The sequence below is a fragment of the Gekko japonicus genome, unplaced genomic scaffold, assembly GCF_001447785.1.
Source record: "Gekko japonicus isolate JY-2015 unplaced genomic scaffold, Gekko_japonicus_V1.1 scaffold870, whole genome shotgun sequence".
NCBI classification, from domain to species: domain Eukaryota; kingdom Metazoa; phylum Chordata; class Lepidosauria; order Squamata; family Gekkonidae; genus Gekko; species Gekko japonicus.
In genome coordinates, this window is record NW_015163627.1 from 711,650 (window position 1) to 732,567 (window position 20,918).

The following is a 20,918-nucleotide window of genomic DNA, read 5'->3' on the forward strand; positions in this document are numbered from 1 at the left end:
AGCTGCCCTTGTACCAGGCTTTTATTCAATTCAGCAGGAACTTCAAAAAAGGTGAAAAAGAGCAAGAGTCCAGTAGCACCTTAAAGACTAACAAAACTTGTGGCAGGGCATGAGCTTCCGTGAGTCACTGCCCACTTCTTCAGAAGAAGCCCTGACCTGGATAGCCCAATCCCGTCAGATCTCGGAAGCTAAGCAGGGTCAGCCCTGGCTAGTATTTGGATGGGCGGCCTCTAAGGAAAACCAGGGGCATGATGCAGAGGCAGGCAGTGGCAAACCACCTCTGAAATGCCTTTTGCCTTAAAAACAAGTCTAGCTCGCCACCTAGTGTTGCATAACGCTAAAAGAGCAAGAACTTCTGGCTGCCAGACAAATCTTAGGATCTCCTGGCTATACTACACACACATTGCCTTACAATAATTAATTCTTCAGAAGAAGTATGGCGAAGAGCCCCGATCCGCTTGACCCCTAATAACTGCCCAAGCTGATTCCCCCCTTTATGACATCTGAAGTACCTTCTTACAACATCTAAAGCAGACCAGCGGTACCGACGTATAAGATTAGCATTTTATTATTATACCTGGTTTTAACATAGTATTTTAATGTTGTATTTATTACCTATATGTATTTTGGAATTTTATCTGCTGTAAGCCGCCCTGAGCCAGCCTCGGCCGGCATAAAAGTTTAACAAATAAATAAAGTATCTAAAAAGTGAGCAGTGACTCACAAACGCTCATACTCTGCCACAAATTTTGTTAGTCTTGAAAGTGCTACTGGGCTCCTTTTTCTGCCGCTACAGACAGACTAACACAGCTACCCATCTTGGTCTGTCTCCATGGAAGGAACGTCATGTGTTTACTATTGAAACTCTGAGACAGCAGATGGATGCACAGCTCATTTGGGATTCTGGAAAAAAGCACTGAAGGCTCGTTAACACAGTTACTATAATGCCAGTGTACTGACCACCTCATTCAGCAGTCTTTGTTGGTATTTTGGGGCTGGGGATGTTAAGATCAATTCTTGAACCAGAAAGACTGGCTCCCATTCCTGCAAGGAGACATAATTTACCTTAATTCATTCCGTGTGGATCTCCAGTCGTTGCTTCTTCAGTTGAATATTCATATCAAGCTTATCATCTCGTTTCGGTGGTGTGTATTCTAAAACTGGAATGATAACCAAGAAGATACACTGTCAGCACAGCAAGATAATTTCATCCTGTCTTGTATACTAAGGCAGCAGCTAAATCTTTACGAAGACGTAACCAGAAGCTCTGTCTTCTGGAGGAGCTATCTGCCAGGAATGCTCTGGCTTTGGACAGGGGCAGGCTAGGAAGCTAAAATGGCCCAGGAACAAGCCAAGCTGAGCAAGTCAACACCATGAGGTTCACTGAGATCAGATCCCACCACTGTTACTAACTATGGTGGTGCAGAAGGAGGCAACTGCTAAGATGACCCTGATTATGGTTGCCCCTGAAAAGTCTAAACCAAGCAAACTCTGTAGCACTGACAGAGCTACTGGGGTTTAACCCTGCTTGTTTCTGCTTGCCAGAGGCCCGCTGGGAGTTTTCCCTGTGTTAAATGGCCAATCTGTCCCAGTTTTGGAACAGGGATTAGATGACCTATCCAGTTCTACTATCACGGTATACCAAAATATGCAAAGTGTCAATGCAAGAAACATTTTTTGCAAGGCCATGTATTAGATACACTCATTAGAACTGGGACGACAGCTTTCCATCATTTTATTTATTGCAGGCGGGGAAATGCAGAATGTTAACACTGAAGACAAATTCAGTGTTACAAAATCTCCTCCCCTAAACTCGGGGGAGGGGGGGCTTGAGCAGACTAGTTTTTCATGTTTTCTCCGTCCCCCATTATTTTCAACAATTCACCCCTTCTGAAGTATGTTCATGCCTCTTTTTTTTTAAGGGGGAGGAATCTGGTTGCGTTTTTAGTTAATTTAAAACAAAATGCAACTGCAGAAAAACACAGTTTGATGTTACTCATAGCCATATTTATTTGGAAACAGTTGATTTCAATAGAATTAAGTTTGTTCAGGGTTGTAGCCTAAGAGCCACTGTATTAATTTTTAACACAACCATGTAAAATCCATTTTAAAAGTTGTTTGGACCAGGTTGTCACATGCATGATTGTCCGTCTCTGTTTAATTCGCCTGCCTCCATTTTCCTTTAACACTGCCATCTACGTTTCCCCCTTTCCTTGAGATTTTTTGGCTCTTGTCAGGAATCTTTTGCACAATCCAAAAGGAGATTTGCCTCTGAAGCACATTCTAGAGGGGTAGCCCTGGCGAAAGAAACACTTCTATTTCTCACATCTGGGAGAAGGAAGCTGTGCATAACTTTACAAAAATTGGAGTGCAAGCTTTTGAAGACCACAGCATTATCTGACTGACTCACAGTGAGCCTATGCCATAAAACCATTTTTTAAACATTTCATTTATTAAAACATTTATATCCTGCCTTTCCTTGTGGTTCAATGAAGCTTACAATAACAGTTAGAAACATCCCCAGCTAAAACCGAAAATAAAAGATCAAGGCCCCAATCTCTCTGCTTGAAGGCTTGCCTTGAAGGTGGCCATAATTACTTATGTTGTTTATAGTCCACCTTTCTCACTTGGACTGAAGGTGGATTGCGCACAGAGTGAGTCAGCACAATCCATGGATGGGCTATTCAATAAACTGCAGTAGGATTTGGGTTATAGAACCAACCAGAAGCCTAAAAATAGAACTGAAGCAAAGCTTAAGTGTTAACATTTATTAGTTTTGTTCACTTTATATCCCGCCCTCCCTGTGAGCGGGCTCAGGGCAGCTAACAGCAGAAGTTAAAAAGTAAAGGTTTCCCTTGCTCAAAAGCCAGTCAAATCTGACCTTAGGGGGCGGTGCTCATCTCCGTTTCCAAGCCGAAGAGCCAGCGCTGTCCGAAGACTTCTCCATGGTCATATGGCCGCCATGACTAAACGGCATGACAGAACGCTGTTACCTTCCCACCGAAGCAGTACCTATTTACTTGCAATTTCTTGCTTTCGAACTGCTAGGTTGGCAGGAGCTGGGGCCAGAGACGGGAGCTCACTCCATCACGCGGCACACTCAGGTCTCGAACTGCCGAGCTACAGACCTTCTGGTCTGCAGCTCAGTATCTTAACCTCTGAGCCACCATGGCTACAAAACCATTAAAACCAATTATAACAGTGCAATATTAAATGATGCAAAATCCCATAGTAGGATCCTTGTTTCGGTGAGCTTATATACAGTAGTACATACCACAGTCCCCAATAATATTTACAAGGCTCCTGTTTATTATAGGGCCATATTTTGAAAAACAAAAAAGGACGTATTTCCTGACGGACTAGTTCAAACAAGCAGTCGCTATGACAAATCTCATTTTAAACATCCCTGCTATTTAAGACACGACAATCCCTACGAACTAGGAATATTTCTAACCTTGCCAACCCAAAAGAAGAAATTTTCATCAGCTTTTTAAAAAGAGCTCAAAAGAAAGAAGATGGACACAAAGAAGGAGGACATGTCCTCTAAAAAAAAGAAAAGGGACATCTGGTAATCCTATCTGAAGAAGTGAGTAGTGTTGTACGCACCGCTTATGAAACACTTTGTACTTTGCCACTGACTAACAGTCAGTCTAACTTAGTAGGTGCACTTAACACTTCCATGGTGCATATGTTAAGTGCCTTTGATGATTCTAATTACAGAAACAGAAATCAACTATGAACATATATTCAGATATTCACTTTGGTTCATTGCTGAAATGCATTCTGGGAAAAAATACTAAATGCTGACTGGCAGTAACTGACTGACCTTGCTTATAGTGCTGCTAACCCTAGTTTATTTAGATTTATTGACTGATTCCGAAAATTAGGCTGTTCCCTAGAAAGAGTGAGAGGTGATTTGAGCAAAAAAAAAAAAAAACCAACCCAAAGAAAAAAAGCAGTCCCAGTCCCGCTGTCTCTTCTGCCTCCCCGACTAGCTAAGGAACAGGAGACGTTGCCGTCCGCCTGGGCAGCTCTGTCAGACGAGGCGTCGCAAGAGCCAGGAACACGCATGCGCCCCGACTCCTGACGAAAGCGCCCGCCTGAGGGAATCCCCCCCATTGCTACTCCAGAGCAGGTGGACCCGATGGGCGGGAGGGGGCGTGGCTTTTCTCACGGAACCCCTCCCCCCTCCGCCTGCCTCTCTCTTAAGGGCGCGAGGGGAAAAGTGCGGGGCGACAGTTTCTTTTTGACAGTTGGTCTAACGAACAGGGGAGGTGGGTCGGTGGGTGGGAAGGGGAAGGCAGGTGGAGGTCTCTGGAGCACCTGTAGCTCATTTCCCCGTTGCTTCACTAGCCCCCCCCCCCCAATTTGAGGCGACCTTTTAAAGACGTGTTTTTAATTGGGGGGGACAGAGAAAAGAGGGGGACTCTCCCATTTATGGAGGCGCTCCTGGAAGTGTGCAGCTCTATGTGAAGAGGCTTTGGCGACTCTCGGCTCTCCTCTCCTGCCTGTAGGGTTGCCAGCTCCTGCCTGGAATTTACCTGGAGATTTTGAGGGTGGAGCCTGAGGGGGGCGGGGTTTGGGGAGGGGAGGGGCTTCAATGGGGGTGTACCGCCCACCTTCCAAAGGGGCTGTCTTCGCAAGGTGAACTGATCTCTGTCACCTGGAGATCAGCGGTAATCCCAGGAGAACTCCAGCTGCCACCTGGAGGTTGCCAACCCTCACCTGCCTGCAAGGAGTGCTTCTCCATCAGCTTGGGCTGTCCTTGGGCACGAATGGATTTTGGGACTGGTTCGATTAATAGTGGGCCAGTTTGCCCTTTTTAAAAGGGTATTCTTAAAAACAAAAAAAAATTCTCACTTGGGTTGGTTTGCGGTTTCTTTAGGATTACCAGATGTCCTCTTTTTTTTGGTGTCTGTCCTCTTTGGGGCTCTTTTTTAAAAAAAACTAAATGTCATTTGTTCTTAATGAATATTGAACAGTAATAACTTTTTTGTTACACTGTTGTCTTTTTCTGGCCAAACAGCCTATTAGCTTTAAGACCTAGGTGTTACAATATTTGCGTGAAAAAGACTGATACAAATGTCCTCTTTTTGGGCTGGAAGGTTAGGAATATCCCTAGCCAGTAGCAATGATCACAACTTAAATACTTAGGGGTATGAGATTCGTCACAGTGATCGCTTACAGTAACCCTAGCCTGTCATTCTCTCAGCCACATCCCCCCACCCTCCCCAGCTGTCACAGGATCTCGGCATCTTTACCAGCTAAAAAGTCCAAAGGAAGTGGAGTTGGCTGCAATAAAGGTATGATGTGACTGATGCTCCGGAGATGTAATTTTTTTAACTACCTTGTTGCTTTTTTGTAATACTACTCTCTTTCCTGCCTCCCACCCCTGTCTGCATTTGTGAGGGAGGAGGATGATACTTGCCAAGGGGAAAGTAAGGTGGTTTGTGTTTCTTTCTGACAAGTTTAATATAAAGGGAAGTCAAAAGTTAGGAATTAATTTGTGAATGCCCCAACCTTTAGTCACCCATCTCTGTTTATAGCAAGGTGTGCGTTGAATTAGAATCCAGAGCATACCTTGCTATAAATAGAGATGGGTGAATAAAGGCTGGGGAGTTCACAGATTAATTTAGTTGACTGTTTGGGGGGGGATATGATCGAAGGTTTAATGATGGTACTTCATGGCAGAGACTCAGCTATGCAGTCTTTTAGCTTTTCCTGCTTCTGTAATGCACACGTCTAATTACTTAGTGCAAATGGGCTGCATGCATTTGCCAAAGAGAGGCATATAATTTTCTTTGCAGGGCAGGACTCCCCTCCCAAATGTCAGGGATGTTATTCTGAAATAGCTCTTCACTAATTTAATTTGAGAGAGAACCGTGGTAAATGATAGCATCACCTTGAAATATAAAACCTATCTGATCAGGCTAAACCAAGCCTGGATATCGAATTGCTGAGCATTGCATCATATGGCAATCTAGGACTGCAGTTTGCAAACTGCGTGTTTCCTTTCTGCCAATCTAAAAAAGTATAAAAGAATGTTTCATTTATGGTATTTTAACTTTGAGAAATATACTGAAAGGCTACATAGTATCAGAGCTGTTTCTGGTAGAACGATATAATTTGGGGATATTGTATTAACAGGAAAACAATAGTTATTTTTTATCAGTTTATATCAGTTATATAAAATGATTCTTCTGTTGGACAAAGGGCCATTTTAGTGGGAAGAAGGCTCCTTAGGCTGGAGAAAGGCTTCAAACTTTGTTTAATGGAATGGTAGGATCCTGGCCACTATCTCTAAGACTATCCTGCCTCAAAGGGTTGTTGTAAGGATAAAATGTGGGTGCTACCCCAGTTCCTTGTCTGTGTAAACGTCAGTATATGATACAGTATAATACTTGGCCATACTAAGGAGCTGACTGTTTTTGGACACTGATATTGTAATAATTTATTATTAAAAAGCTGGAAGGAGTGCGTTTGAAGAAAAAAAATTACTTTTCCAGATCAGACAAGGATAAACATAAAAGATGAACCATTAAGACAGGTTCTCTCACAAGAAAGCTATGTATATAAACCAATAAAATAAAAAATATTGCTAAGGAAATCATACAAAATACAACTCTAAAAGCATACGGTCATGATCTAAATTTAAAACATGAGAGAAGTTTTAAAGCATGTCACAGTTCCAATGAATTGAGAGCGATATTTGCTCCCAAAGGATTTATTTTGAGGTAGATTAACAATATAAAGTTTTTCTTGAAGGTGAACCATTTTCAAGGAATTTGTTAATCTTTGAAACATCTTTTAATGTATAGTAAATGAAACATTAATGTTGCTATCAGTGCCTCATCTCACACTAAGTTTCACGCACAGTTTCAAAGTGCTATCATCATCCTTACCCCAAGTGGTCATTGATCAACGTACCAGAAAGACTGAACCTCCAACATAACTCTCCTTCCTTGCTGAGGTTTTCATCAGAGGTCTGTTCATCAGGTCATCATAAGACCTTTTTCAAAAAGTAGAAATGCCCAGACTTTGGGTCTGCTTCCCTTGACTTGGCACTTTTCGTTTCTCCTGTTGGCCAAAACAGTTTTGTTTGGTTAAGCATTTGGGGAGTGAAGAACACACTTTAAAAATGATAGTAGTTCCTCCCATGCGCACAAACTCACAAGCGAGATCGGGAGGGGGGAGCGGAACTGAAAGTGGTAAAAACTGTTGGAAAGACTTACCAAGGTGTGTCTGAGCATATGAGCGCACATTCAGAGACTTTTAAAAGTTTAGCGAAAGTAAACAATCGATAAAGATGGCGGGGAAGAGGACGGAGAAGGAGAAACTTTCAAAAACAAAACCAGCTGAGAGTCCAAAACCAGAAGGAACCACCGAGCTGGCTAAAACAATGGCAGAGTCCCTGCGCCCCCCGCTGGAGCAGATGACTAACCTCAAGGAGCAGCTGTCAAAGATGAATCAATGTATCACCACTCAGCAAACACAACTCAATGAGACTCTTAAAATCATGGATCAAACAGCTGAGAAGGTGAAAGAGGTTGATGCCACTACTCAAAAGGTGAAGAAAAAGGTGCAAAAATTGGAAAAAGCAAATTTCAACGGAAGAGCAGCTTTTGCAGATACAAATGGAGAAGGCAAACCTGGTCCTTCGTTTCCAGGGTGTTCCAGAGAGCAGAGGAGAGAATCTGAAGCAAATGATGAGTGAAGCACTGGTGCATCCTAAGAGTGACGGTGGGGACACCTTTGAAAATTTGGGACAGTACTATTCGGATTCTGAAAGACATTCCATTTGAAATAAGACAACAGAGAAAGAAATACAAAGATTTAATTCTTTTTCTTCAAACGAATGCAATCAGTTACAGGCGTAACCTTCTAACTGCAGGGGAAAAAAGAAAAGATGGACAAAGCACGGGACTTTTTGAGAATCCAGCTGGGAGAGCTAGAGGAGATGGATAAAGAGGAAAAGGACAGTAAGTCCAGTGGCGAGCTGGACTTGGGGTCTTCTGGAGAGGACTCTCTGTCTGAGAAGGGGGCAGCAACTCCTAAAAGTCTTTATAAACTGCAGAAGAGACAAGATAAGAAAAAATAAGAGTTGAAGGACTCTGAATGGTGCATCTGATAAATATTGTTCCGTTCTTTTTAATATGGGGATGCTGAGGGGTTTTTTCATAACAGTTAAAATTAAGACTTAAAAGTTATAAAAGCATGTTCGACGAAGTTCATCAAATGTAGCATTTTAAGAATTAGCATTGTATATAAGCTAATTTGAGGATCTCCTCTCTTGGGTTTTTAGCTAGTAATGGTTATCTTTCCTTTCTCCCTTCAATGTAGTACCCCTCCCTTTTTCATTATAGTTTGTAGTATATATAGAAAATGCAATAAAAAAATCCCATTCGGGGGGCCAAAAAAAATGATAGTAGTTCTACTGCCAACTTTACTTTAGCCAGTTTGGTGTCATGGTTAAGTACGCGGAGAACCAGGTTTGATTCCCCACTCTTCCACTTGCAGCTGCTGGATGATCTTGGGCAAGCTATAGTTCTGTCAGACCTATTCTCTGAAGGGCAGTTGTGGAAGGATCTCTCTCAGCCCCACCTACCTCACACAGTGTCTGTTGTGGGGAGGGGAAGGGAAAGGAGTTTGTAAGCCGCTCTGAGACTCCAAGTGAAGGGTGGGGTATAAATCCAATCTCCTCCTCTTCTTCTTAAGTGTTTTTAGATTTCATTTCATTTTTATTTATTTTGTGTCCTGCCTTGTACATACTTGGTGGGAAGGTACACATTTTAAATAAATTATTTAAATAAATAAAACATTACCGCTCTGTCACTGTTTAACTATTTCAGATGTGCAAAGGTATAGATTTAAATGAGCAAAATATATATCTAGAAACCTCCATGCCACTTTCTGTAAAGGCAAACATGCCCAAAGCAACTTTCAACATTAAAATAGAGAGAAAAAACATAACATAACATCAGTATAAAACTACAGTGATGCCATGCTAAGTAGAGAAATACCCTTCTAATCCTGTTGATTTCAATGAACTTTGAATGATGTAACTCTTCCTAGGATTGCACTGGGCAGTTGATGATTTTTTTCTCTTTGACTTCCTTCCTTCCATGTTTTAGTAGCTTCATGGACACGTACAAGCAGAACAATCCAGGAGACCAGTCAGTAGTTAGCAAAATGCAGAAGAAATACTGGAAAACAAAACAAGTCCTAATTAAAGCTACTGGAAAGAAAGAAGATGAACATGTGGTAGCATCTGATGCAGAGTTAGATGCCAAACTAGAGGTAAACACAATTTTTTAATGAGTGCTGAGAAAACTGATTTAGTGAGTATCGCCTCTTTGTCACAAATCGAATTCCAATTAAAACATTTAATATCTACCTTTGTTCTATACTTGTAAGCATTTTTGAAGAGTCGCACACAGAATTTCAGTTAGGTAGCAGAACCTGATACAATTCTCTTGTATATTCCCCAATAAGAATACCTTCTAAAATCTTAACATTTTGACAGCTGCAGCATGAACAATGTTTTCTGTCAATGAAGTTTCAATTGTATTGGCCAAAGCTGTAACAACATTCATGTACTATTTATATAATACCCATCTGATTATCATAGTGACAGTTACTTTAATTTCCAGATGAATAAGTGCTACTGGTTATGGAAACATCTGCACTCAGCTAAAACAGTTGAGTTCTCTAGAAGGTGGTCAGCATGTGAAGCTTTGTTTCAGTTCTTGAAGCGAAGTGGGACATGGGGTGTTAAATTTCCCCCTTTCTCATACAGCTCAGTCTGATTTATGGTTGTATCTGCTCACAGTTTACCATTTACAGATTGATGGGGGTCTGATCTTCCTCATGTGGGTCTCAGCCTTTCGCGTTTTAGTTTAGAGGACCACAACTCTGAACCCAGGAATTCGAAATGAGATTGTCATGGTTTTCTCAGCCATTGAAAGTCTGTCCGTTTTATTTTTCGTACAGTTGGTGAGCTCTCTCTGCAATAAGGGCAGTTCATGGGAGTAAGCCCCACTGAATGATATGGCTCTTACTTCTGAGTAGACCTTGTAATGATTCCTTGTTTTATGAGGGTGTGTGTGCCTTTAAATGCTTGGTTGGAGTGCATAGTTAGAGTAGAGTGATTGAGAGAGACAAATGTGCTGTGATTGGTGGATGACAGAGTGTGGGAGGGGTTTTTGAAGTGAATCTGTGTGGGTGTGTCAGTGTGTCAGTTATGAGAGACAGGAAAATTGGTGTTCAGTTAGAGTGTTAAGTCAGTGAGTGTTCAGTTAGTTCTGAGTGAGTTCTTAAAGAGGGCAGTATATATGTCCTTAGCCTGTGTGGCTGACTATGAAAGAGTGGCTCCTGTTAATGTTGGAACTGAGTGTCAAAACAAACAAAAAATAAAGGAAAAAAGACTGTGTGTGTGATACATTTGATACACATATTGTCAAGTCCCTTTATCCAAAATAGTTACAGAATAACCAACCTCATATTTTGTTCTTACTTCAATAAATCATCTTTTGTTCAAGTTTATCCCCGAATTTAGTTCTGTCTTTCCTCAGGACCACATAGATCCCTGAAAAGCCCCGACTCTAGGTCACCTTACCAGGAAAAGAAACAGAGAGAAGGTTTGGAAATCCTTAAATTCCTGGTGGCAGCAGGGAACTACCCCGTTTACAAAAGCAAAGAGCACATTTAAAGGGAAAACCAATCCTCCCTAAAGAGAGGATGCCACAGACCTGCTTAGGAGTAAGGAGAAGCAGAACTTTGAGTGTCTAAACCTGACATGAAATTGACAAAGGCTTTCTTAGCCGCAGAGGTACACCCCTTCAGGAAATACAGAAAATGGTTTTGGGGAGGGGACAGTGAAGGCAAAGCATTGCAAGAATGTACATGTACAAATCACTAGATCAAGACTGTTCTCCTGCCTTTCTTATTAATGAACACTGGGTAAGGCAGCTGAAAGGGACAGAGGGAGAAGGCTTATGTATGCGCATCCTTCACTGTTAAGTGTAAATGTTTTATGTACATTGAGAAAGTGGCCAACGACAGGTAAGGAGGAGGAAGCGGATGCTGCTGCATGCTCCCCCAGAAAAGCTCTGGAAAACAGTATAAGAACACATATGCATAATCAGCTTTTTTGTGTCAAAAACATATGCAATGTTAGACTATGAACAATCTGTCAAACATTAGACTATATGGATGGCTTCCTGTGGACAGCTTGTGAACTGAATTGTTGGGTGATCAAGCATCTCTGAGTGTAAGCTGGTGCTTGAAGTTTGCCAGTTCAGTTCATGACAGTTGTCTAAATGTTATTGTTTTGCGTTTGTCCAAAGTAATATACTTTGTTCTGTATTAAAGGTTTTTCATACCATTCAGATGACCTGCGCAGATCTTCTAAAGACAATTGAAAAATACCAGCAAAGACTTAATGGTAAAATTGCCAAAAGTGTATCTTGATTAGTTTCATTATAGAATAGTTATCTAGGTTTGACAGCATTCATATACAGTTCCTTTAAACATTTTTAGATTAGACGGATACAGAATGTTTTCATGTGTTGAATTGTCAGACATTATGAGTATTTTGCATCAAGAAGTGTACATTCATCAGTTCACGGTAACGGTGTTTGTAGGCACAAATAATGAGTTCTGTTTGACAAATAGCTGAACTCCCTACTTGTGTTAGTTTTGCATCATAATTCTTATCTGAATAAAATTACAATTTAGTTCCACTTAAGTGAATTTAGTCTCACTGAAATACGATAGCATCAAAACAGTTTTAATCCAGATACTCAGGCACTTCAGTTGTTCAATATATGCATTATTGCATCCTTGTGTGATGCAGTAACTGTGCACATGCAAAAATAAGCAAGAGGAAAACTTACCCACCAGCCAGTAGAGGGTACAAAGGCCATCCTCAGATAATAGATGGAGTATACAATTCACAGAATTTAAATTCACACATTTTTATTAGTATGATACCTTGATGAAGGATGAATTTTTAAAATAATAGGCTAGTAAATACAGCATAGATGAGATACACACTGAGATACTCTTGAATTAGAACGTGTGTAGTATAGGACCAGGGTAAAATAATAATGGACCTTTTCTTCACACAGAACACCTGTGTGGGTGCTTCTTTGCTAGTGCAAATGTGCATTCACAATGGTGTCAACAGGGAAAAAGGTTCTTCATTTTGGAGTCTAAAGAATCAAGTCACAGCCACTTTCTTTTCTGTCCCTAAACATTTGTGTAAAAGATTTGCTCATTCTATGACAGGAGACAATTGTGTATTACTGTACTTATTTTAAATATTCCTTGCCTATATAGTGCAATGGTGGCTAAGCGTGCCTCCCCCCAAGCTCTAAGTCACAAGTCAAATCCAGGTGTGAGGCTCGTATCAGTCTATTATGCAGCTCTGTCACCACCTCCTGATGGGGATCTGAACCTGGGGTCTTGCAGACCCTACTTTGAAGCTCTGTTATATCACACTGGTTTTCATAGGGTGGCTGCTGATGAACAGTAGCAAGCAGCCAGGCCTAGTTGTAATCTATTTTTTTTAATGGCAATTTACAACTCACTCATGGAAACCCCATAGGGTTTTCAAGAGACATTCAGAAGTGGTTTGCCATTGCCTTCCTTTGCACAGAGACCCTGGTATTCCTTAGTGGTCTCCCATCCAAATACTAACCAGGGCTGCCCCTGCTTAGCTTCCAAGATCTGATGACATCAGGCTATCCTGATCAGGGCCAGCCGGGCCTAGTTGAGTCATGCAAATCAGGGGGGATCTGGCAACCCTAGCCTGCTGCCAGACCTAGGGTTGCCAATCTCCAAGTGGGACCTGGAGACCCCCCAGAATTACAACTGAACTCGAAGCAGAGATCTGTCTCCCTGGAAAAAATGGCTGCTTTGGAGGGTGGACTCTGTGGCATTATAGCTAGCAGACGCCTCTCCCTTCCTCAAACCCAGCCCTCCTTAGAGTCCAGCACAAAATCTCTAGGAATTCCCCAGCCTGGCACTGGCAACCCTTGGCAGGCTTGGCCCCAAGGCTCCCTCCCTGAAAGGCCAAAATAGGCCTGGAAAGGGCCCTTCCCCCTCATGTTGCCTTTTACTGACAGAGCCAGTTAAAAGCCCCCCCCCCCCCAACATTCTAATCTCTCACTGTTGATGCCTGAAGTAGATCCCTGCAAAGGCCATTTCAACAGGTATTGGGGGGAATTCAACACTCCCCATGGTTGCCAGATTCAGGTTGGGAAACTCGTGGAGATTTGGGGATGGAGCCTGGGGAGGACAGGGATCTCCATGGGGCACAATGGCAAAGAATCCACTCTCCAGACCATCAATTTTCCCCCAGGGAACTGATCTTTGTAGTCTGGAGATGAGCTGTAATTCTGGGAGATCCCCAGGTCCCACCTGGATGCTGGCATCCGTAAGCCTCCCTGAAGAGTTTTTTTTTTAACTTTTTGGATTTTTCTGCAACCCAGAAAGTCTCCTGAGTCTGTAGGAAAAGCTGTTGGGGGAGAGTGAACCCTCTGTTGGTAGAAATAAGTATCCACACAGAAAACAGAGAGTGGCTATTAGATATATAGATAGATGACACCTGTGGTTCTCTTAATGAAACAGAGTCTTTTCTGTCTGCCCGAAATATTTTTATTTTATTTTATTCATTTGTACTCTGCCTTTCTCCTCAATGAGGACCCAAAGCAGCTGACATTGTCCTCCTCTCCTCCGTTTTATCCTCATAACAACCCTATGATGTAGGTTAGGCTGAGAGAATGTGACTGCCCCAAGGTCACCCGGTGAGCTTCCACAGCATGAGTTTGATTAACACGAAGGCTTTTGTTCTCTTTCACTATCAAAAGTCTGTCCGATACAACTTTCCTAGTTTATTGTGTAATGAGCTGGAGACTAAAAAACTGAGCTAGCTCACACTAACTCAGCTTAGAGGGAACACTGCTCGCCAGCTCTTCCAGCTGCAGGCAAGCAGGAGGGGAGGGAGAGGCAGCCACAGCCGGAAGCAGCAGGAAGACCCAGCAAGGCTGGGTGGCGACTGCCCACCAGGGTAAGAAGCTGCGTCCTGTTGTGGCCGAGGGGCAACCTTGCCAGGTCTGAGAAGCCTGCTGCAGATGGCACCTGCAGGGGGGAGAGGGAGGTACTACACTCATTCGCCTCACCCTCGCCTATGTTTGCCTCACCCGCCAGGCACCAGTGATCGGGTCACTTCCAGGCGATGTCACAAGTGATGCCACCACATCACGGGCAAGTGTGCCTTTGCCCCCCTGCCGAAAATTTTCTGGCTTATGGGGCTAATACAAAGAGTTTCTTGGTACCTAAAAGACTAACAGATTTACTGTGGCTTAGGCTTTCTCTGCATCTGCAGAAGAGGGACACAGCCCATGAAAACATCATGCCACACAGTGCAGTTCTTAGTCTTGAAGGTGCCCTCATAACTCTTTGTTGGTTTTACAAGAGATGTAACATAGGTTTCTCTCTGCCATCAGTCTTTATGAATGTTTTCCATCTCCTGGAAACAATTTTTTTTTAATATGGGTGACGATAAGAAATATAAAGCCACTTATACGTCCATTCTTTCTCTCACAGCTGTTTCTGAGCAAGAGAATGAGCTAGGGCTCTTCTTAAAGGTTCAAGCAGACCGAGGCGAAGTTCAGATTGGCAGAATGATTGATGCTACCGGCAAGGCCCTCTGCTCATCTTCCCAGCAAAGGTTTATGTTTTTTATTATCCCATTTGCCCAAAATTTAATTTGGTACTGTTGCTATAAAAATAATATATGGAGTACACGCAATTCTTATTTGGTACTCCAGAGTACAAGGCAGCTGTACAGAGACGGACTGCATCAGGATATTAAATATAAAATCCAAGCAGTCCATAAAAGTAAGTGAAACCGCAAGTGTTCCCTTCTTTATTGCTTTACTATCTCTCTTGAAACGTTAATCACTCTAACAGTATAATCCTTAGCAGAGGTACACCCTAAGGCCACTGTCTTCAATAGGGTTAGAAGGTATAACTCTGTTTAGGATTTCACAGCTAGCGGTTGGGGAAAAAATAAATAATTGATGAATCAATTTATGTTGGCTTAATCCCATAAATCTGAAAGGGGGCATTAATAGTTGAACTCTTAACTGATGCTGTATTCAGCAGTATTTCCTTTTCATAAAAAAATAGTCTACTGTTTAGGATTAGTATCTATATACATTTTTTCTTTTGCACATCATTTTTTGCCAACTCTTACCATAACTGTTCAAACCATTCTTAATCAGTTCAAGCCTTTTATATAAACACTTGCACAACCAGTGCAGATGCAGTGAAGGTGGTTCAGAGATTAGGTGCAGGCTGTTGGATCATATGCTTCCTCCCTCTCATCCCTCCCCTCTTCAAAGTGAATTTTTCTTCATCCTGCAGGGGAAGGGGGAGAAGGAACTTTGCTAACCTGCATCGGGCTTAGTAGACAGCGACTAGTCTTTGGAAATAACAGCATACATTTTTTAAAAAGCCCATGTCAACTAAAGATCTCAACTCAAGATGCATAAATATATGTTCAGGCTGTAATTTGCCACTGCAAGTCTAAAGAAGAAAAATGATGGGGGATGGGAGAATGCAGTAATCTGTCAGCAGAGGACACCAGTGGCTAGAGACCTTTGCCAGGTGTCCCTCCACCTAGCAATCCCTTCCAGTCCCAGGAAAATGGACTCCTGTGTTCACAGGACTCAAGTAGGTAGGGAAGCTGCTGTTCCCGAGGGCCCTGATCTCTTCTGGGAGCTCATTCCACGAGTACAGAGCCACCACTGAGAAGTCCCTGGCCCTGGTTGTGGCCAGCCTGGCATCTTTAGGACCTAGGAAGCCAGTCGATTTTGTGACCCTGGGCATAGTGCTCTCTGGGGAACATGGGGAAAGGCGTTCCCTCAGATATGTGGGCCCCTGACCATAAAGGGCTTTAAAGGTAAGTACCAGCACCCTGAAGCGAATTCGGTATGCTATCGGCAGCCAGTGCAGTGCTTTCAGCATAGGCTGGATCTGCTCTCGCATAGGGAGCCCCATCAGAAGCCTGGCTACAGCATTTTGCACTAGCTGTAGCTTCTGCATTTGGGTCAAGGGCAGCCCCATGTAGAGAGCATTACAGTAGTCCAAAGGTGACCACCGCATAGATCACTGTTGCCAAGTCATTGCATTCGAGGAAGGGAACCAACTACCTAATCAGCCGGAGATGGTAAAAGGTTGATTTGGCAGTGGCTGCTGCCTGGGCCTCCATTGTTAGTGAGACATCCAGGAGCACTCCCAAGCTCCTAACCTCCAGTGCTGGCACCAATGGCACCCCATCGAAGGTTGGAAGTAGGATCCCTACCCTCGGGCTGCCCCAGCTCAGGCGCAGGACCTCCCGTCTTCATTGGATTCAATTTCTGAGCCAACCAGCCACAGCTTGCAATGCCTGATCCAGATCTTCCGGTGTAGAGTCAGACCGCCCGCCCAACAACTGATAGAGCTGGGTGTCATCTGCATACTGGTGAAATCCCAGCCCATGCCTCCGGGCAATCTGGGCAATTTACACAGGGGACAGCACTGCCCCTTGGGGCACTCCACAAATTGGTGGGTGCCTTTGGGATACCTGCTCCCCTAGCACCACCCTTTGTTCCCCCATCCTGAAGGAAGGAAGCCAGCCATTGCAAGGCAGGCCCCTGGACTCCAGTGTTGGCGAGGCAGTGGATCAGTAACTGATGGTCGACCATGTTGAATGCCACTGACAGGTCCAACAGCAACATCACTGCCAATCCACCCCAATCCAGATGTCTCTGGAGGTCATCCATGAGGGTGACTAGTGCTGTCTCCATCCCATGGCCTGGGCGGAAATCGGACTGGAAAGGATATAGAATGGAAGTGTCATCCAAAAAGCTCCGTGGCTGAATTGCAACAGCCCTCTCAATTATTTTGCCCAAATAGAGCAGATTGGAGACCGGCCGGTAATTAGCCAATTCGGCCAGATCCAGAGATGGCTTTTTCAGGAGGGGACAAACCACAGCTTCCTTGAGTGCATTGGGAAAATTGGCAAAAATAGTTAGATATTCAGAGATTGCAATGGATCTTTGCTCCACTGGAGTGGAGGCGTTTTGTTCTATGTAAAAATATTTCTAAGGGAAGGTGTGACGTCCCCTTATCTGGGGAGTCCTGGTTTCCCTTTAAAATGTTCTTTATGTTTTGTTTTACTGTGTATATCCGGCTGCCACCAGGAAATTTAAGGCTTTCCAAACCTGTGTACTATACTATTTCTATCACTGAGTAGGTAGGTCGGTTTTAAGGCTTTCGAGGTACTAATGTGGTCCTGGGAAGTATTTCTTTCAGAACTGGTATCTTAAATAAAAGTAGATTTATTGATATAATTCGTAAATAATATGGTAGTACGCTGTAACTAGGAATGGGTAAATACTAAACAATTGCTTTGATATTTCACACACTTTTCTCTCTCACTGTCAGGGATCTTGGCATGTAACTTTATAACACTTTTTTCCTTAAGGCCATATACGTTTACTGTTTCACTTTAGCCTGTCACTCAGACTTTTTATATAACTTTTGTTTCCTTATACATTCAACTTTTCTTCATACACAGAACTAACTCCTAAGCACCCACAAAACTGCTTCTCTCCCAGACTTCAGAACTAACTACTAACATATCCGCCCCGAGCTGTATATTGGATGGGGCGGGATATAAATCCCAAAATAAAATAAATAAAATAAAAAATAAATAAATATCAACTGTCTTCATCAACTGTCATCCTTCAACTGTCACTCCTGAAGGACATACCCATTCATCCACTCCGAAACCCCTCCCCCTCTCTGTCAATCATCAATCACACCACACTTGTCTCTTCAAGCACTCTTGTCCATCACACAGCCAAGCATCCAAACTTTTAAAGAGACACACACACATATAAAACAAGGAATCATTACAGAAGAGTTCACAGGAAATCTACAAATCAACGAAGACACCTAAGACTACATCTTTACACTTTGACCACACAGTCTACAACAATGGAGATTCTTCTTCTTGACCCCTAGAAGAAAATCACCTGAATGCATTAACCAATGATTGTTAGTAAATAGGCTTCAGCTTTTCTGGGATTTCTTCCCATTGGCTCTGTGCCAGGTTCCCTTCCTGGTCAGTCTAAACAATAGCACACAAGGTAAACACACATTAATCCTATAATAATTGGATTTTAGACCTTGCAACACACATATTTTCAACAGAGTGCCCTAGGGAACTGTCCCTCCAATAAGGACTTGTTGATAATCTCCCTTAGGGCATCTCGAAACCCATCATGGCCAGCTTTAATTAGCCATGATGGGCACGGGTCAAGGCAACACATGGTAGGGCGTACAGTTAAGAGCAGTTTGTCAACTTCCTCCAGGCTGAGCTGACTGAAATAATCCATAACTTGACTAGAAGACCTGCATGGAGCCTCGAGTTCACCTACTGTCGCAACTGTGGCGGGGAGGTCATGGCGGAGCGACAGGACTTTATCTGCAAAGTAGCTCACAAAGGACTCACAGCCAATGTCCAATTCCCTAACATTTGGTCTGCCTTGTGGAAGAACAGTCATAGACTGAATTATTCTAAATAATTGGGCTGGGCATGAGCTTGCAGACACAACCATGGCTGCATAATACTCTCAGCGGCTTTCTCTGCCATCTCATAGGATCTCATAAACATCCTATAAGATGTTCTCGCAAGCTTACCACTACTGTGTCTCTAGCCATCTTAGCCTTCGCTTCATCAGCCACAACTCCTAGGTAAACCAAGGCCACAGAGGGCGTCGGGGAGCGATCTCATCAGCTGCTGAGAGCTGTGCCAATCTTCCACAAACTCATCTAATGAGCCGCCATGGGGCATTGGATCCTGCAGGGCCATTTGAAGTCACATAGGGTCCATTTGGCTCCGCGGGCAAGCTGAAATCTGCTCACCACCCAAACAGGGTTGGGGTGAAACATTCAGATGGGCCTTCAGGGCATGATGGTCTGCAGGGGTCTTGTTGTAGAAAAAGAGCTGCCGGAGCTCATTAGCATAACTCATTAGCATAACTTATTTGCATATGCCACGCCCCCTGACATCACCGGAAGTGACAGAAGGCCACACCCCCTGACATCACCGGAAGTGTGTCAGAAGGCCCGGCTACTTACCCTCCTGCTTCATCCTCATTCCCAAACGGAATGAGGATCGAAGCAGAGGGCGGGGTAAAGAAGGGGGCGGGGCTTCACCACGTGACCGCCCCGCCCCCTAGAGGTTCTCTTCCGGAGCTCCGTACCTGAGAGCTCCCCCCCGACTAGAGCCCTGATGGTCTGACCATGGCACTTCTGAGGCAGTGACCCAGTCCACTGTGATCCCTGCTGCGAAGATCAGATCGAGTGTGTGTCCGGCCCAATGAGTGGGAGTCGTTACATATTGGGAGAGTCCCAGAGCCACCACTGATGACACTAGGTCCGTTGTCTGAGTGGGGGCCACATCATCCGCATGGACACTGAAATCACACAGGACAATCAGTCTAGGGTGTTCCAATGCCCAGCCTGATACGGCCTCCACCAGGGATGGCAGGCAGCTGGCCAGTTCTTTTTTTCATTAAAAAACCAAAGATAAAGTAAAAGCAAAGACAAGTCTTACCTTACAGTAATTATGTTTTGTTGTCATAATTATTACTTTATGTTTGGTTTTTAATATGTTTTTGCTGTTTTGCTGTTTTATTATCTGCAGTATGTGATTATTTTTAAAAGGGAATCTTTTTTTGCCTTAAATTTTGTACAATAATGAAAACACTGTCCTCTATTCATTAAGAAAAATTCAATAAAAAGGTGTGCAGTCCTTTTATCTGGGCCACTTCTGGCTATGGGGATGGTGGAGGCCAGATAAAAATAATTTTTAATGAAGTCCTAGTTTTACATTTAAAATGCTAGCTTATCAGTAGGCTGACATTAAATTGTTCAGTAATTTGTCAGTATTTGGTCAGGGTTTTTTTGCAATTTTGGTCAGTAAAATCTGTATTTTTGACCCTCTCACTAGTTTCCACCAATGTTCCCTCTAAGCTGTGAAGTCTTGTGAGCAAAATTTTGACTTTGTAAGCTACTGGCATTAAAGTTGTGAGCGAGCCATTTGGCTACTGCATAAATTAGTTTGCTCTGGAGCCATCCTTCCTGAGCTAAGACAAAAATGTGTGAGCCAGAGGCCAAAAAACTGCGAGCTAGCTCACACTAACTCAGCTTAGAGGGAACACTGGACTTTCCACCCCTGATACCGCCTTTGTCATTTTGATTCAGTCCAGCAACTCACTGCATATTTCTCTTCTTTTATCTTCAGGCTGGCTCTCTGCACCCCTTTGTCTCGCCTTGGAAAAGAACTTGCAACATTTAGTCAGAGGGCTGTATCTGACACCTTGCTAACAATCAATCAGATGGAGCAGGCCCGCACAGAGTATAGAGGGGCTTTACTGTGGATGAAGGATGCTTCCCAGGAATTGGATCCAGACACCCACAAGCAGATGGAGAAGTTCAAAAAAGTATAAATCCTCAAGACAAAGCTGTTCTGCACCTTGTTCGGATGCCATTTTTCCTCTAGGGTTTATATCTGAGAAGAAATTAGGTGTTGGCCTTGAGTACGTGAGCTGCCTCTTGTACCCCTCCCCAATCCTTCATGCCAACAAGAAGGGAATGGCTCAGCTGAGAGATCCCACATTTATTTGAGTCTCTCCCGATGCCTCCAACTTCACATATTAAGACCAGTGGTTAATAAAATGGCCTTTTAGTTTCAAATGTAACACACTCCCCTTAAAAGTCTGAAAGCAGAGTGAAAATGCAGTAGTCCTTAAACTAACAATATAGGGAATTTGTTATGCTGTAGAGAAAGTTAATGG

The 20,918-nt window shown here is 43.3% G+C and overlaps 1 protein-coding gene across 1 annotated transcript; it reads left to right on the plus strand.

Annotated features, from left to right (window-relative positions):
• Positions 1-9,138: 9,138 nt before the first annotated feature.
• On the plus strand, positions 9,139-20,570 carry ICA1L (islet cell autoantigen 1 like). Its single transcript, XM_015407514.1, has 4 exons — positions 9,139-9,297; positions 11,371-11,443; positions 14,611-14,734; positions 20,366-20,570. Exons 1-4 carry the CDS (start codon positions 9,139-9,141, stop codon positions 20,568-20,570), a joined length of 561 nt encoding a protein of 186 aa, XP_015263000.1.
• Positions 20,571-20,918: the final 348 nt, after the last annotated feature.

What these genes read in the sequence shown, in the direction of transcription:
- ICA1L (XM_015407514.1), top strand. Translation starts at nt 9,139, where the DNA reads ATGGACACGTACAAGCAGAACAATCCAGGAGACCAGTCAGTAGTTAGC. An exon ending in AGTTAGATGCCAAACTAGAG is followed by an intron (nt 9,298 to 11,370) that starts GTAAACACAATT and finishes TCTGTATTAAAG; the next exon opens with GTTTTTCATACCATTCAGAT. An exon ending in TGCTCATCTTCCCAGCAAAG is followed by an intron (nt 14,735 to 20,365) that starts GTTTATGTTTTT and finishes TTTTATCTTCAG; the next exon opens with GCTGGCTCTCTGCACCCCTT.